General features: G+C 39.5%; 2 protein-coding genes across 2 annotated transcripts in view; both read right to left on the reverse strand.

Moving 5' to 3' along the window:
* TPMT (thiopurine S-methyltransferase) overlaps window positions 1–15,736 on the reverse strand; it is a 270,354-nt gene that overhangs the window by 63,547 nt on the left and 191,071 nt on the right. The gene's annotated exons all lie outside the window — the stretch shown is intronic.
* Window positions 138–15,736, reverse strand: part of DEK (DEK proto-oncogene) — a 34,459-nt gene continuing 18,860 nt past the window's right edge. The window contains exons 6-11 of the mRNA XM_050941681.1: window positions 14,997–15,117; window positions 10,599–10,787; window positions 4,819–4,954; window positions 4,168–4,322; window positions 3,195–3,263; window positions 138–2,064 (exon numbers count right to left, since the gene is read on the reverse strand). Of these exons, the coding sequence (XP_050797638.1) occupies window positions 2,053–2,064; window positions 3,195–3,263; window positions 4,168–4,322; window positions 4,819–4,954; window positions 10,599–10,787; window positions 14,997–15,117 (682 nt within the window). The 3' untranslated portion in view covers window positions 138–2,052. The remainder of the gene's footprint in view (window positions 2,065–3,194; window positions 3,264–4,167; window positions 4,323–4,818; window positions 4,955–10,598; window positions 10,788–14,996; window positions 15,118–15,736) is intronic.

Genomic DNA, 15,736 nt, shown 5'->3' on the forward strand with positions numbered 1-15,736 from the left:
TTGATGGCAAGACATGTTATGGCACCTCTAAAGCAGAGAAATCTTTTCCGGAGTTTTAAATAGCTTCCTCTAGATGACTAGGTATACATCTGAGACTGTAAAATTTTACTGTACAGGTAAGTGAATATCAAAATTGATTTAAGTTTTTCTGAAAGACATTTATTGAGTACAAAACTGAAACATTCAGCCTTTTTAAAAAAAGGATTACATGCAAAGAAGTCATAAAAAGGTAAAGGTTAATTAACATCCTGACTGGCTGAACATTCAGAATTTAAATTATCTGACTCCTAATTTTGCAAATATAGAATACTAAAATTTAAAAAATGTTTTGCTTTTGAATACTGGAGTCATTACAGGATTTGTTTTTCATAGCATTGATAGCAACACTTTGTTTGGCCTCTTAGTATTTTACATAAAGTACAAACGTGACTTTCTATGATAGGACAAAGGTATATGGTGCACAAAAAACTTACATGAAAATTTCCACTTTGAACCAAAAGCAGTTGGCCAAAGTTTGAGATGTGATTCTACAGTACCATAGTTCAGAGTGGTAGCCATGTTAGTCTGTATCAGCAAAAACAAGGAAGAGTCATCCTTGTGGCACCTTAGACTAACAAATTTATTTGGGCATAAGCTTTTGTGGGCTAAAACCCACTTCATCAGATACATGGAGTGGAACATACAGTAGGGAGGTATAAATACACAGGATATGAAAAGATAACTCTTTCCACTCCTTGTCAACTGTTGAGAATTGCCTACTTCTAACTTAAGCTGAAGTGGCTCGTTAGCACTGACCTCCCCACTTGGTAAGACAAGTCCCATCTTTTCATATTCTGTGTATTTATACCTCCCTACTGTATGTTCCACTCCATGCATCTGATGAAGTGGGTTTTAGCCCACAAAAGCTTATGCCCAGATAAATGTTAATCTCTAAAGTGCCACAAGGACAAACAAAAACATAGTAGTACCATATTTAAGCTCAGATTTAGAAAAGCATTCTGACTTGGAATAGCACTTAAGTAAATGATTAAGTACTATCCCACTTGGGCTCCTAAATTTGAGGCTTGATTTTCAGTTAAGCCTGTCAGGTGTTCATCACTTTAGGCACCTACTTCTGAAAGTTTTGGCCATAGAGTCCAATATCCAAATAAGCATTATCAAGTCAGTTACTTTTCCTCCCTACAGCCTTCACTTTGAACTTTATTAATATATTAGGTCAAGCCATTGGAACAAATACAGCTGTAGCCTTTTATATAAAGTTAAACACTGAAAAGCTTAAGTATAAAATTACAGGTAAATCTTCCTTACAAGGCAAGATTGGACAAACAGTAAAACTTCAACTCTTTTGTATAAACTTTTATGGAGCTTCCCATTTTTCATCCCAGCATCACTGCTAAACACTGAAATGTCAAGTCCTAAGATAACTAGAGATTTAAAAAACTGATTTGCACAACAGAAATCTGCAATAACTTTATATACAGAGTCTTTAAAAGTACAAAAATAATATCTGCCAATTAGTTACCATGCTTTGATGGTTCTCAGTGCATACACATGCAAGACAGTAATGTAGATTGAATATTCTGAATTTATAGCATGTAAATCAGAGTATAAACACTAGCTTAAGTGATTTTCAGAATATGTATTCAATATTTGTGTAACCCAATACTGCAATATTCCAGACACTCTGCATGTATATGTGCAAACACTTAGACAACTTTTATCCTACTTGATTCTTAAAAAAAAAGTAAGCTATTAAAGCACATTAAAACCTATGTCGTCTTAATCTACTACTACAAAGCAATTCAAATGTACAAAGCTATAAAAAGGGAACATTTATTGCCATGCAAAAAAAAAATTAAGCAAGTTAACTAAAACCTGCATCAAATGCAATTATTAAAAAGGTACACAAAGCAATTTACACTGATACTCGGTCCGCAGAATCAGCACTGACTAAACATAATATATCTCAAACATTCTTTTTGCTGGTGTCTATCATCTTCAAATCCATGGGAACGTAAGTCAGCAGTTTTCATTTCCTCCAGTCAAATTAGATCATGAAATCAACTGAAATGAGACAGTTTCTCTTTTAGCCTTAATCAATTCCACACCAGTCTAGTAATATTTGTGCATGTTCTTGAACAGTGTTTAATAAATATTTAAGATAATTATGCTCTTCTCTCAACCATCCCATTTACATGAGTGCCACCACAAATAAAATTCTTCAGTGCCATCTAGTGATACGGTATTCTACTGTGTTTTAGCTGGCATACATGACATTTGAGGTACATGCATTATGCATTATTTTGATTCATCTGTAATTTGGATTAGAGGGTTTGAAATAAAAGAAAATCACTTAATTTTTCTGCATTCTTACTAACAGAAGTACTGATTCCCTTACTTCATCTCATTTTTATTTTAGGGAGGAAAAATGAATGCACTTGAAATTATTCTTAAGCATTACTAGCTATGGACTGGATCATAAGCTCTGCATTAAGGGTGGCATATTGCTGTAGTAGCTAAAGAAAGCAAGACTGCAATTCAGGGAGTCAGTTTCCTTCCTGTTTCCCCTACTGCTGTGAGGCAGGAGTATGGGGTCTACATCAGATGCAGTGTCCTCTCTTCAAGGCAGCATCATAACTCTCCCAACCAGGTGTGTGGCTGGGGATATGTCCTGAGCCAAGGCTCTGCCTGCTCTTTCCTCACTCCCACACAGCTGCATGGAGAGGGGACGTAGCAGTTCCATGAAACTTGTGTTCTCTCCTGTGCTATTACCTATGATGCAAGTAGCCAGTGTTTGGATCCCTAAATTGCTGTGTGGCCTAGGCCACTATTTGGCCCTTTCAGAGCTGTGCATTATTAATTATGCTAGTTAGATTAATAGAGGCCATGGTGGCTTTATTATTTTAGTTCTTCCTCACTAGTAACTCATATTTCCTAAAGATAAAGAAATTATGGAATCCACATGTGAATGGAGTTCAGGTTTGACTTAAGAAAAGAAATAAAAGACTGTACCAGCTTTTAGATGAAGAGCAAATGGGACAAAGAGCCAGCTCCTGAATCAAGGTTGGCCTGAAAAATGTTTTTGGTCACTTCCCATACTAAAACCAAGCTTTTTGAAACTAGTACTATATAGTGTCCCAACTTCTGATAGAGGTTTAAAAAAATACCATTTTTTTTTTCAGATAAGTTTTTACCTCTTTAACTGTGTTTTTGATGAAATCTTTCCTTTCAGACAAGTCATAACTGGGATAACTTTCATAAACCTAAAGCAAGCAATACAAAAAAGAACTAGTGAGTGAGAAGTCTGTTACTTTTAGAACATATTAACTTCATGACTTTAGTGCAGAGGAGATGGAGTTGTATAAATCCAAATGTTGGCTGTACAATGTCATTTGAAGTGTCAAGCCTTAGTTCCTACATTTTGCTTAAACTCAGTTTTTGTGTAGCAGTTATTTTTAATCACAACAGGGGTTACAGTTTTCATATTAATAAAACGCAATGTATGCGTGACAGAATACCCTGGGGTCAAGCAACTCAGCTGTTTTCCAGTGAGTACGTTGTATCCTCTAGACCAGTGGTTCTCAACCTTTTCTCATTTGTGGACCCCTAAGAAACTTTGAATAGAGATGCAGACACACGGCACGCAATGAAATTTGTTCAGCCAGTTTTCAAAGTCAAAGTTTTTCATGGACCACACATTGAGAACCACTGCTCTAGGCTGTCAGCGGCATTCCCCATAAGCATGAAAGATACTAAAAGAACAAAGACCAGGTCCACAGTAAATTCAGTTCTGGGTCTTTTAAAATCAATGACAGAGTGGTAAAACAGTGCTGTTATTAAAAATGGATACTATCAGGAGCCAAACTGTGGAAAAAAATAATCACTAAACTGGCAAATGGATTTTTCAACTTGCCGGCAATTCTGAAAAATTGAAAAAAAGTTTAGTTTCAGGTCCAGCTGAAAACAAAATTTTTGGCAAGTCAAAAAAATACTTTGACTCAATTTTTTGTTTTATTTTAGGCATTTTGACAAAAAGCGAACAAGGACTAAATTCACAAAAGGGCCAGGGGAGGTGTATGGGGTAGGGGAGGCTGAGGGGAAAGAGGCACCCTCTGTTAACCAACAGAACTGCTGCTTTAAACAAAGCTGTAGAATTATTATACATACCTCTTTGCAAATCTGTTTCATGGTTACTTCCTCCAAATTTGCATTGGCCAATAACTTCTTGACAGTTTCCTTAAGATCTTCATCTGTAGGTGGTTTCTTCAACTTTTTAATTAAAGGTTCGTCATCTGAACTATCCTCAGACTCACTTTCTAAATCTGGAAGATTTACTTTATTAGAATGTTTGACATCTCCCTGCTGCTTCCTTCCTCCAGAAAAGAACACAGGACAGTTATCATCTCCTACAGAACACCACCACCCTGTCCCACATTATTCCTTGACAGTCTGACAGAGCATGTTTTGCTGATTTAGTTTTAAACCCTTTGTTTATAAAATACCATCTAGTATTAATTTCTGCCCTAACCCAGAATACTGCAATTCAGCTTCTCCCATCAATCAGGCTGAAGTATTGCTGCAGACCAGGTAACAAGATTCTGTTAAATCACTCTACAGGTCCTGTTAAAGATCTTGCCAAGGCCCCCCAGCAGAGAGGGGGTCTCATCCTGGATATTTCAAATCTAAATTAGCAAAACAAACTTGTGATTTCTACATCAGAGAAGCAGTAAAAAGTATGCAATGTTTTGCTGGACAGTTAACCTTAAGATTCATCTTCTAAATTAAGCAACCCAGTGAAAACAAGACTAAAGCCTTTACCTTTTTTCGAACTGTTCTGATTCTTCTTTGTAGTGCTACTATCTGCTTTCTTGATATTAGCACTTTTCACAGCTTTCTTGTTTTTCGAAGTCATCTTTTGCTTAGGTTTTTCTTTTTTAGATGCTTTCTTCGGTTGCTGTAGGAGAGAAAAGAATGGATTGAATCCTAACTTCTAGCACAACAGTTCTCACTCCCCACCAATATGCTACATGGGTGCAAGAAACATGTCATTGCAAACTGAATTATTACATTCAGATGTAAAATACTGGCAAGTTATAGTTGTGTACCATAGTTGATGGTAGTGAGGAAAATGCATAGGTACTGTGAAGTTAAAATCTGGACTCTTCAGGATTAGATTTTAATTTTGCATAAACTCTGGAACTCAAACCAAGACAATCAAATTCTTGACTGTTTTAAGAAACAGCTAGAACTTTTTCTAGCCTTCTGGGTGATTGTGCTAAGTATCTCCATTCATAATTATGTCAGATGCTATTAGAGGGCATTTTTCCCCCCTGGAGACAGGTATCTTCATAGGCCTGGTTAAAGTGCAATTCTACTCTGAAAAGGGACTACAATGGAAGAGGGTTCAATGGTTATTGTAACCTGAATTTTATCTGTGAAGCAAGAAGCATTTTCTAACTGCCAATCCTACAAACATACCCAGGACTCATTCTACCTTGGAAAATCATGAAAGCTACATTTTTTCTGGCTCACACAGCATCACCAGTAATAAAGCTTTTGCCAGCAAAATTTCTACCCCCCTATACCTGAGCAACCCCATTAGTCTTAAACAAGATTGTATGGGCATAACTGAGGATCTAATTTGATATACAAAATATTTTATGGGTGACTAAATACCGGAAGGAAAGAATCCTGGTTACATTTATAGGTCTGACAGTTAGAAAGTGTGACATACTGGATCAGTTCACACAGCGGTGGCTCCAGGCACCAGCACTCTAAGCGCGTGCCTGGAGTGGCAAGCTGTGGGGGGGCGCCCTGCTGGTCCCTGCAAGGGCAGCAGTTAGGCAGCCTTCAGCGGCATGCCTACAGGAGGTCCCCCAGTCCTGTGGCTTCGCCGGTGGGTACGCCCAATCCGGGGGATGTGCTGAAGGCTGCCTGCCTGCTGTGCTTGGGGCAGCAAAAAGGCTACTTCACAATAAATGATAGTCAGACATTGGAATTAAAGGTGCCATTTTTAATAATTTTAGAGTAGAATTACACTTAATACAATAGTGTCCCATCAATGAATATTCCAAAGCAGATTCTATTTTTCCTTTAAGTAGTGACTACCCTTTAAGACAAACGAAGTAGTATGCATAATTGCTCTAGTTTGCCAAAAATAAGCAGAGGTGCTGCACCTAGAAAGCAATCCACTGCTAGCGGAATGCCAACTCCTATCCCTTCCACAAGGTTATACTTACCTTCCTTTTACTTTGTCAGTTTTATCATCCCAAAAACGTTAGTCAATTCCTTTTAGAGGAGCACCAACCACAATGCTATGTCATCTGATTTCTATAACACCCTAGGCACCATCTGCCCTACTACAGACCCCCTGAGAGTCTGATTAAAAACTAAACAAGCAAACCATGGTATTCTATAAACAATCTAGTTTTAGTTTCCAACCCTGCCCACAATACTGCAACTTAGCATCCCTTCTCCCTTCAATCAGGCAGAAGTATGGCCGCATGGCCTCTAACTATTATACATGGGTGAATTTTTACTAGTAGACGTGAACTACATTAATGAATGCAAATAATTGGCTGAGTTATGATGCTCTGAAAACAGACAAACTACAACAACATGTTTGCTGAAGTCAAAATCAGCTGAATAAATAGAAGATTACATGATACACAAACGATATGTTTGCTTTATTTACACAAGTTAAACTGTTTTAGATCTACAGGATCAGAGTCTAACAGCCAGCCCTAGAAACTCCCTCTGGAAGTTACTGAGACAAGCATGGAACCCCACAACACTGTTTAGCATAAAATGATACTGCAGAAATAAGAACTTGGGAATTTCTCAAAAGAAAAAGTCAAAAGCTAAGCATGTGCTGAAGTCCTATAAATTGTAACTAGTAAATAGTGCAAAACAATTTGATGTGAAAAAAAACCAAACTGGATTTTGACTCACATTACCAGTAACTACTTTCATTTACACCTGTGCAACCCATAAAACTTAGTTAATTGTGTTGGTGCCCCAGTCAGACTAGAATCCAGCTCACTGCTTCAGAGCTGTTGGCTTTGCAGAGGCAACAGAAGCACTGAACTTTGTCACTGTAGTCAGCAGGAAATACACACAGATCATATCCTTAAGTATCAGAGGGGTAGCTGTGTTAGTCTGGATCTGTAAAAGCAGTAAAGAGTCCTGTGGCACCTTATAGACTAACAGATGTTTTGGAGCATGAGCTTTTGTGGGTGAATGAATACCCACTTTGTCGGATGCATGTAGTGGAAATTTCCGGGGCAGGTATATATATGCAAGCAAGAAGCAGGCTAGAAGTAAAGAGGTTAGTTCAATCAGGGAGGATGAGGCCCTCTTCTAGCAGCTGAGATGTGAAAACCAAAGGAGGAGAAACTGGTTTTGCAGTTGGCAAGCCATTCACAGTCTTTGTTTAATCCTGAGCTGATGGTGTCAAATTTGCAGATGAACTGAAGCTCAGCAGTTTCTCTTTGAAGTCTGGTCCTGAAGTTTTTTTGCTGCAGGATGGCCATCTTAAGATCTGCTATTGTGTGGCCAGGGAGGTTGAAGTGTTCTCCTACAGGCTTTTGTATATTGCCATTCTTAATATCTGATTTGTGTCCATTTATCCTTTTTTGTAGAGACTGTCCAGTTTGGCCAATGTACATAGCAGAGGGGCACTGCTGGCATATATTACATTGGTGGACATGCAGGTGAATGAACCGGTGATGGTATGGCTGATCTGGTTAGGTCCTGTGATGGTGTCGCTGGTGTAGATATGTGGGCAGAGTTGGCATCGAGGTTTGTTGCATGGATTGGTTCCTGAGTTAGAGTTACTATGGTGCAGGCTTGCCAACTACAAAACCAGTTTCTTCTCCCTTGGTTTTCACACCTCATCCTCCTTGATTGAACTAACCTCGTTATCTCCAGCCTGCTTCTTGCTTGCATATATATACACCTGCCCCTGGAAATTTCCATTACATGCATCCGACGAAGTGGGTATTCACCCATGAAAGCTCATGCTCCAAAAGGTCTGTTAGTCTATAAGGTGCCACAGGACTCTTTACTGCTTATCCTTAAGTAGTTACTGTTCAAACTAGAATGCTTTGGTGTTGTAAGTAAGTGTTTGGCTACAGAGCAAGGTTAGATGTTTAAATGGAACTCAGTCTGCCTTTTAACCTATGAGAAGTGTTTTTTCCTCAGAATCCAGATTGTTTTCTTGAAATTGTCTTTGAATCCTGATAATTCTAAGAAGCTGTCTTTTTGAAATCTCAATCAAGAGAAGCATGCAGGTGTCTGCATCTGTCCCAATCACTCCTCACCCATGACTCCAAACAGTTAGGCTATTCTGCCCTCTGTTGAGCTAACTAGATGAGGGCCATCTAGCTAGTTCTTATTGTGCTGTTAAGCACACAGCAAACAAAAACACCCACTTTTGTTGTTGTTTTAAATATATAGGTAATTCTTTCCTACCTTTTGCCACAACTAGGCTAAAGAGACATCCAGTTTCAGTTGTCAATAAGCTTCTGTTCCAAGCAGGTTCATCATTTCAATTTATTTTCAGTAACTTCATACATTATAGCCTCATTCATCTATAGATTGTTTGTGAAAATTTACAATCAACTTGAAGATCAAACTAAGTGTCCGACTTCTCACTGTTTGGGCAACTCTGGTTTGAATCTCATGGAATTTGGGGTAACTTGAGCATGTTTACTTGGGTCTGGTCTACATTATGAAATTCTGTCAGTATAACAGGGGTGTGAAAAATCCAGTTAAACCGATCTAACCCCCAGTGTAGACAGTCTGTTGGGGCAGTGGATTACCTGTGCTGACAGGAGAACCCCCCCGTCAGCATTTTAAATGTACACAAGCCCTTGGTTTGCTGAAACTTCTCCTTTAAGACCCTCAATCGGGAGTTGCCCATGCAGGCCATAAGAGGTAGAATGTTTTAAGAGCAGAGTAGTTTTTCCATGAGCTAATCAAGTTTCCTTTGAAGTTCTTTAACATTATAATCCCTTGGAGGTGGGTCTGTAAACACTCCTTAGGAGTGTCAGCCATCTAAAAGTTCAGGTTTTGCCTGACAGCTTGGAAGGAACAGAGGGTTTAACTCCTACCTCTTGAAGAAAGGCAAAAAACTGAGTTGAGTGGGGCTTACCTATCTTTTATAGGCAGCTGAGCTCTTGGAAAAAGGATTTCTAAAAAAGACTCCTGCCACAGAGAGCCAGATTCCTCTCCTCACAGCAGAAAGACTGTACTGGTGAACAGATGAACAAAATATAAAATTGCCTTTTAATACTCTAGCCCTCTTTCAACTCACCAGCTGTGAGTACCACCAAAAAGTGGTGGTAAGAATTAAGAATGTGTAGTTCCAATCTTGTTTTATGGAGACTGGTGGTGGAATATAATTTGCCATTTTATGACATTTTCATTTTGAAGTTATATAAATTTGCCTTCCAACAAAAAGTTTTAATGATTAACTACCTTCCATAGTTCAGACAACATATGGCCTACCATACTTGTAAATCATAAATTTCGGTCAGTAGTGGCTGAAGTTTTATCATCCCCTGTAGTTCAGCGGCTTACATGAAATGCTGGTCTCAGTCCTGTAATTAGTGAATTGGTGTCCACATCACAAAACCCATAGCTATAACTGCCAGTAATAAATGATCTCATCTAAGAAATCAAGATGTCAAAGGATACGAAGCCTGAAGTCTCTTCACTGGTATACTGTAGGGTTGAGTCAATGTGAAGATGCTTGTATTGCCACTCCACATTTTGTACCTTTTCTGAGAATAGGTGGAAGAAAGGGATGAGGGGAAGCTTAAGCTGTGAATGTATGAGGAAAAATGCAAGTGTTTGAAGAAAAAAATTAAGTTCTGAAAATAAACAAAAGAGTAGAAAATTGAGTGTAGTGGGACTATCACCTTTTGAAATTTTGAAGAAAACCATTTAAGGTTGCTTAGTTTTGTACTAATATTTGAGGGACCACTACAGAACTACACAAGAATCTGGGAACTCATGTCCCAAGACCAATGCTAGATAAATAGGAGTGACTTTACTTACTGAATTCTACAATACTTACTTCAGCTGTAGCTCACTAACAGTAATCCCCAGTCAAGCAACAGTTTCTCACCATAAAACATCACCAGGAGATACAGGAAAGGCAATGCTTAAATTTCTACCCTGGGTTGCACTGCTTGTTAGAGATGTTAAAAAAAAAAAAGGTCCATCACATGCAGAAACCGATTTTACAAGACCCACATAAGCATCTGAGATCAGAACCAGGTCCTCCGATTTCTGTTTCTTCATCCCTCAAAGTTTTAGTTCTTGGATCACACCATATTTCTGACAGTGGAAGAAGTCAGCTCTTCCTGACATATAGTACCTTATGAACTTTTGTCTCAAGTTGTCCACATGGGAAGCAATCTTTTCAATTAACTATAGCTTACTTTCCACCTTAAAAAAAAAAAAACCACCACCAAAACACTAACACTATATTGAAACCCCCTTCCAGTAATGTAACCAGTTAGTTACAAACTAAGCAAGACAAACTCATTCATTTTTTCTTGAAAAGGAAAAGGAAGTTTTGTTATATTTACCTCCTCTTCACTCTCTTTATCTTCTTCAGAAGATTCGGCCTTCTCTTTCTTTTCATCCTCTTCCTCACTACTAGATTCATCCGACAAAATCTCAGGACATTTGGTGCGTTTTACTTTTCGTGCAGTTCCTGAGCTACTGCGTTCTTTTTTGCCACCTTTACTGGGTGTTTTTTTGGACTTTGGCAATGGCTGTTTAAGATAAAAAGTAACAACATTTAATTAGAATTTTTTAAATTTCAAATTCAGTCAAGTCATATGAATCCAGAATAAGCAAAGCTAGAGCCACCACAACCCCAGACACCTGTTACTAGGGTCCATCATTTTAAAGTGAACAGTTTACACTACTTTAAAAAATTCAAGGGATTGGTTTTATTTAAGTTCATGACAAAAACTACAATTTAAGAGCATAATGAAACACAATTACGTTAAAATTGTAGCCACATAGTGTCCACCTGATTCCCCCAAACCACAGGCACCGACAACGGAGTTTATAGTTTGTTGTGTCTATTTCCTCCCTGTCCCCCCAAAAAGATAGGGTCATTCATTGTGGATGAACATCTTGCCCTCCAATCATTTCAACCCATTATCTCAAAAATGGACTCAAATTAGAGGCATATCTTTTCAGATTTAAAAAGCTGAGACTCTTAATCTTAAGTATTGCTCCATTATTTAAAAATACAAACATTTTTGACAAGGGCACCCTGGATTCTTTCAGTCTCTCCACCCCTACTAAAATGTCTACACGGCTATGGCCTAATTTTTCCTGCCAATCATTAAAAAAATGCTACATCTTTTTCTTGCCAATAAAGACATTGCCAAGCATACTGGCTCATTCTGGAGGTGAGAAAGATATATAGTGTACTGTATTTTAGAACTATTGTTGAAGACCATTCTGAAGCCTCAGCTAAAACAGATTGTGATAACCCTCTTGCCTAAAAGGGGTTAGTATAAGCACAACACACCTGCACTTCATTTGTTACACTGAACTTCCAGCTGATTTAGATGCAAATCAAAATGTTGGTTAGCTCAATGCCTAGACTGATTGTGAATTGGCATTAAAAACTGCTTCTCCCTCTGAGTCACAAAAACAGAGAACCCTGTAAGCCTTCTGCTGACAGCATTTCCCAGACTTGAAGAAGAGCTCTGTGTAAGCTCAAAACCTTGTCTCTCGGACTAACAGGAGTTGATCCAATGCAAAATTACCATCTCACCTGACTTGTCCCTTTAAGTGCTCATAGAAGGATTCTTGAGAACCAGAGATGAACATTTTCAGTAGATGGTCCCCTAATTGTACAATTCTCCCTCTGGCAGTCTGGTCAGCATTTAATAGCTTTCAGAGCATTGTGTAATTCTCATTTTTAGAGGGAGCTTTGCCTGACAGGTTTAGGTTCGGGTGGGCAAACTATTGCCCGCAGACTGAATCCAGTCCATCAGGGCTTTGGATCCAGCCCACAGAATTGCCACCCCCATGGGGCCACGGGGCTAAGGCAGGCTCCCTGGCCCCGCGCTGCTCCCAGAAGCGGCTAGCACCACATCTGTGGCCCCGGGAGGGCTGGGGGGGGAGGGAGGGAGGGAGGAGAGGGCTCCACATGCTGCCCTCACCTGCAGGCATCACCCCCCACAGCTCCCACTGGCTGGGAACGGGGAACTGCAGCTAATGGGAGCTTCAGGGGAGGTACATGCAGGTGAGTGCAGTGTGCAGAGCCTCCCCCTGCAGGAGCCGCAGGGACATGATGCCGGCCACTTCCGGGAGCAGCGTGAGGCCAAAGCAGGCAGGGAGCTTGCCTTAGCCCCACTGCCACCCCAAAGCCACTCAAGGTAAGCGGTGCTGGGCCGGAGACTGCACCCCAAACTCCTGTACCCCGCATCCCAACCCTGAGCCCCCTACTGCACCCCAACCCCCTGCCCTGAGCCCCTACTGTACCCTGTACCCCTCCCTGCACCCCAACCCCCTGCCCTGAGCCCCCGTGTACACCTCGCACCCCTCCTGTGCCCCAGCCCCTTCCTGCACATCGCACCCCTCCAGCACCCAATCCCTCTGCCTCAGCCCTACATTCATGGCCTTGCATGCAATTTCTTCTCCCAGCTGTGGCTCTCAGGCCAAAAAGTTTGCCCATCCCTGTTTAGATAAATGTTTGTATTCCCTAAGAATGGGTTACTGTTGCTGCCTAACATGAACAGTTTTAGCGCTTATGTTTGGTGACGCTACTTTGATGGGTGTTGCTGTAAATTATTTTACCTACACATTTCTCCAAATATGTCCATCCAATAATCTACATTAGTGTTTCTCAACCAGGGGTACGTGTACCCCTGGGGGTACGCTGAAGTCTTCCACGGGATACATCAACTCATCTAGATATTTGCCTAGTTTTACAACAGGCTACATGAAAAGCACTACTGAAGTCAGTACAAACTAAAATTTCATACAGAAAATGATTTTTCTTATTTGTACTGCTTTACATTCTATATCAGTGTTTCTCAGCCTGAGGGTCATGATTTTTTACAATTATACAGTAAAAATAAGAAAGCAAGCAATTTTTCAGTAATAGTGTGTTGTGACACTTTTGTATTTTATGTCTGATTTTGTAAACCAGCAGCTTTTAAGTAAGGTGAAACTTGGGGGTATGCAAGACAAATCAGCCTCCTGAAAGGGGTACAGTAGTTTGGAAAGGTTGAGAACCATTGACCTACACTGTAGAATCACATGCAAATAGCAGTATGTGTTGGCTATATAATGGAAGTTCCTCATGTTGGACAAAACTCCAGGTTACATATTTTACCTATACATATTTCTCCCCCTGCAAACTGAGTCAAAGTTAATTTAATTCCTGAGCCATAATTCTACAAAAGCCCAACTTCAGTTATTGTTGAATTTTTGTTCTCACTGTTAAGACTAACACCAAACTTCACAATGCCTGCCAACACAATGACACAAACCAGCTCATTTAACAGGTTATTATGTGTGTAGAAAGATGTCAATGGGAGGGAAAGAATTTTGATCCCCGTTAATATGCAGACCTCTAAAGTTAAGCATTGTGAGGTTGAAAGTACACACAGTACATTTTAGTGATGTCTGCTTCATTTTAGATTAACCTCTTCAATGTGTCAGAAGACACACTTGTCTTTGAAGACTACGAACATGGTCATTTAAAGTTTATTAGGAAGAGCTCCATATTTTCTGTTTTAAACAACAAATATCTCTGTATGGGGCACTAAAGTATTCTCTCCTTATTTAATTTGTAATCCCTTCTAGTGTGGTTCTACCCTGGAAAAGCAACTTTGAAAATGGCATTGGGGGATTCCATGTTTCTTTTAAAAGCCTTCAGTGTAACTGCACAAAAAGTAATTCAAAGCAGATTTTATTATTATTATTACTACTACTACTACTACTGGAGATGATGCACAAAGAGGAAAGAACCTAGACTGACTTGTAGATCTGAAAGCTATTAGAAGATAGGTTTAATTTGCTCAGTTTATGAAGTGTGGGAAACTACTGACAAACATTAACTCCTCATTGAAGATAACTGTCCAGGATAGAACATCATTTCAGTAAGTAAACTGTTGACAGAAATGGAGCTGTCTGGGTTGCTTCCCAAACAAAAAAAGCAACAGAGACAGAGATTCCTTATTCACTTCTGTATACGACTTCACATTTGTAGCAATTATGATAAAAGGACATTTGATAAGCAATGACAGCCTTTGACTATTTCTGTATTGCTCTTAGGTTAAAAAAAAAAGGTGGAACAGCAGGAGCCTAATTAAAGTATTTTGTGCCGCTGGTTTCAGTGCATTGTTACACACTCCAGTTTCAATAAAGCCGTGATCTGGTGACCCCCCCACCCCTCCCACTTTGTGATGAATGGGCTGAAGGGTGTTTCCACCTTCAACGAGCCCTCACATCATTCCCTGATACAGTTGCCACCCTTTTTCTGTCCATTCTCATCTTCCTCCCTTCCCTCACCTCATTTCTATTTTTTTTTTTTGGCTCACATTTCACAGCTCCCTTTCTGTTCCTCAAACGCAAAAAAAGACTACATGCTGCTTAGGTAGGGATGTCCAATGGTAACTCCATGAGCTAGATACACATGCTTTTCCAGCCTATCCAAGCATGATGGGAAAAGAACAGAAGATCAAGCTTGTGGCTTCTGCCTAAGCCTGCAGCCCCATACATGTGATCTGCTATGGTCAGCTACACTGAGTCACTGTGGGAGCAGATTTAGAAAGATTCACTTTTGAAGAGCCACCCACTTCTTGAGCTATGGTAGGAGAAACATATTTAGAAGGAGGAGCGTACCACATAAGGCAACATTGTATGTCCCTATTGTTTTTTTTCCTACCCACATCCCACCCCAAGTTGGAATCATAACAATGAATAAGCATAATAAAATTGTTCCTCACCTTGCCTGAAGGTTTTGGATGCATTAAGAAGTTTAAGATTCTGGTAACTAGTTCATTATTAACTCCCGATCTTTCCAAATCAAGAACCTCACAGATACTTTTCAACATGGCATTCCTGAATCTGAACAGAAACAAAACTTAATTATCTTAACAGGTTATTAAAAAAAAAGTCAACATAAGTATTGTGAGTTTGAGACACTTTTGGTTAGACATTGATCCTACAAACACATGCACGGGTAGGCAACTTAAGTCCTCCTATTTGCACGTATACCTATCTGTAGATGTTTACAAACACAGGTTAGCATCAAGAATAAATCAAAGTCTCCCTTCTCAACAATTTCCCGAAACCCATTTCAGACCTATATACTGTGGGATATAAATACATCTACAATATAAGCAGTAGTTCCCTCAGGGAAAAAAAAAAAGTTAGTTACAGTGTAAAGAACTTTTTTGCCAGATTTGAAGTTATCCACTCCAGGGCAAGTCTGGTGAACATGACTTATTAAAAAAAACTTGCAGGCAAACCTCACCAAACCTTCTGATTGCTCCTGCCTTTCCATCCAGCAGTTATCCATGCCCCAAATATACAGCAGACACTGGAACACATTGTCTACTTTATCAGCAGTTTTGGATAAAGAGAAAATAGAGCGGGGTGTCATGTTACAATATAGGGTTTGCAGGATCAGAATGTTTTGCCTTTTTTAAACATAGTGGTCAATGAAATTTTCTATCCAGAAATT

This window comes from Gopherus flavomarginatus, chromosome 2 (assembly GCF_025201925.1).
Source record: "Gopherus flavomarginatus isolate rGopFla2 chromosome 2, rGopFla2.mat.asm, whole genome shotgun sequence".
Taxonomy (NCBI): Eukaryota; Metazoa; Chordata; order Testudines; family Testudinidae; genus Gopherus; species Gopherus flavomarginatus.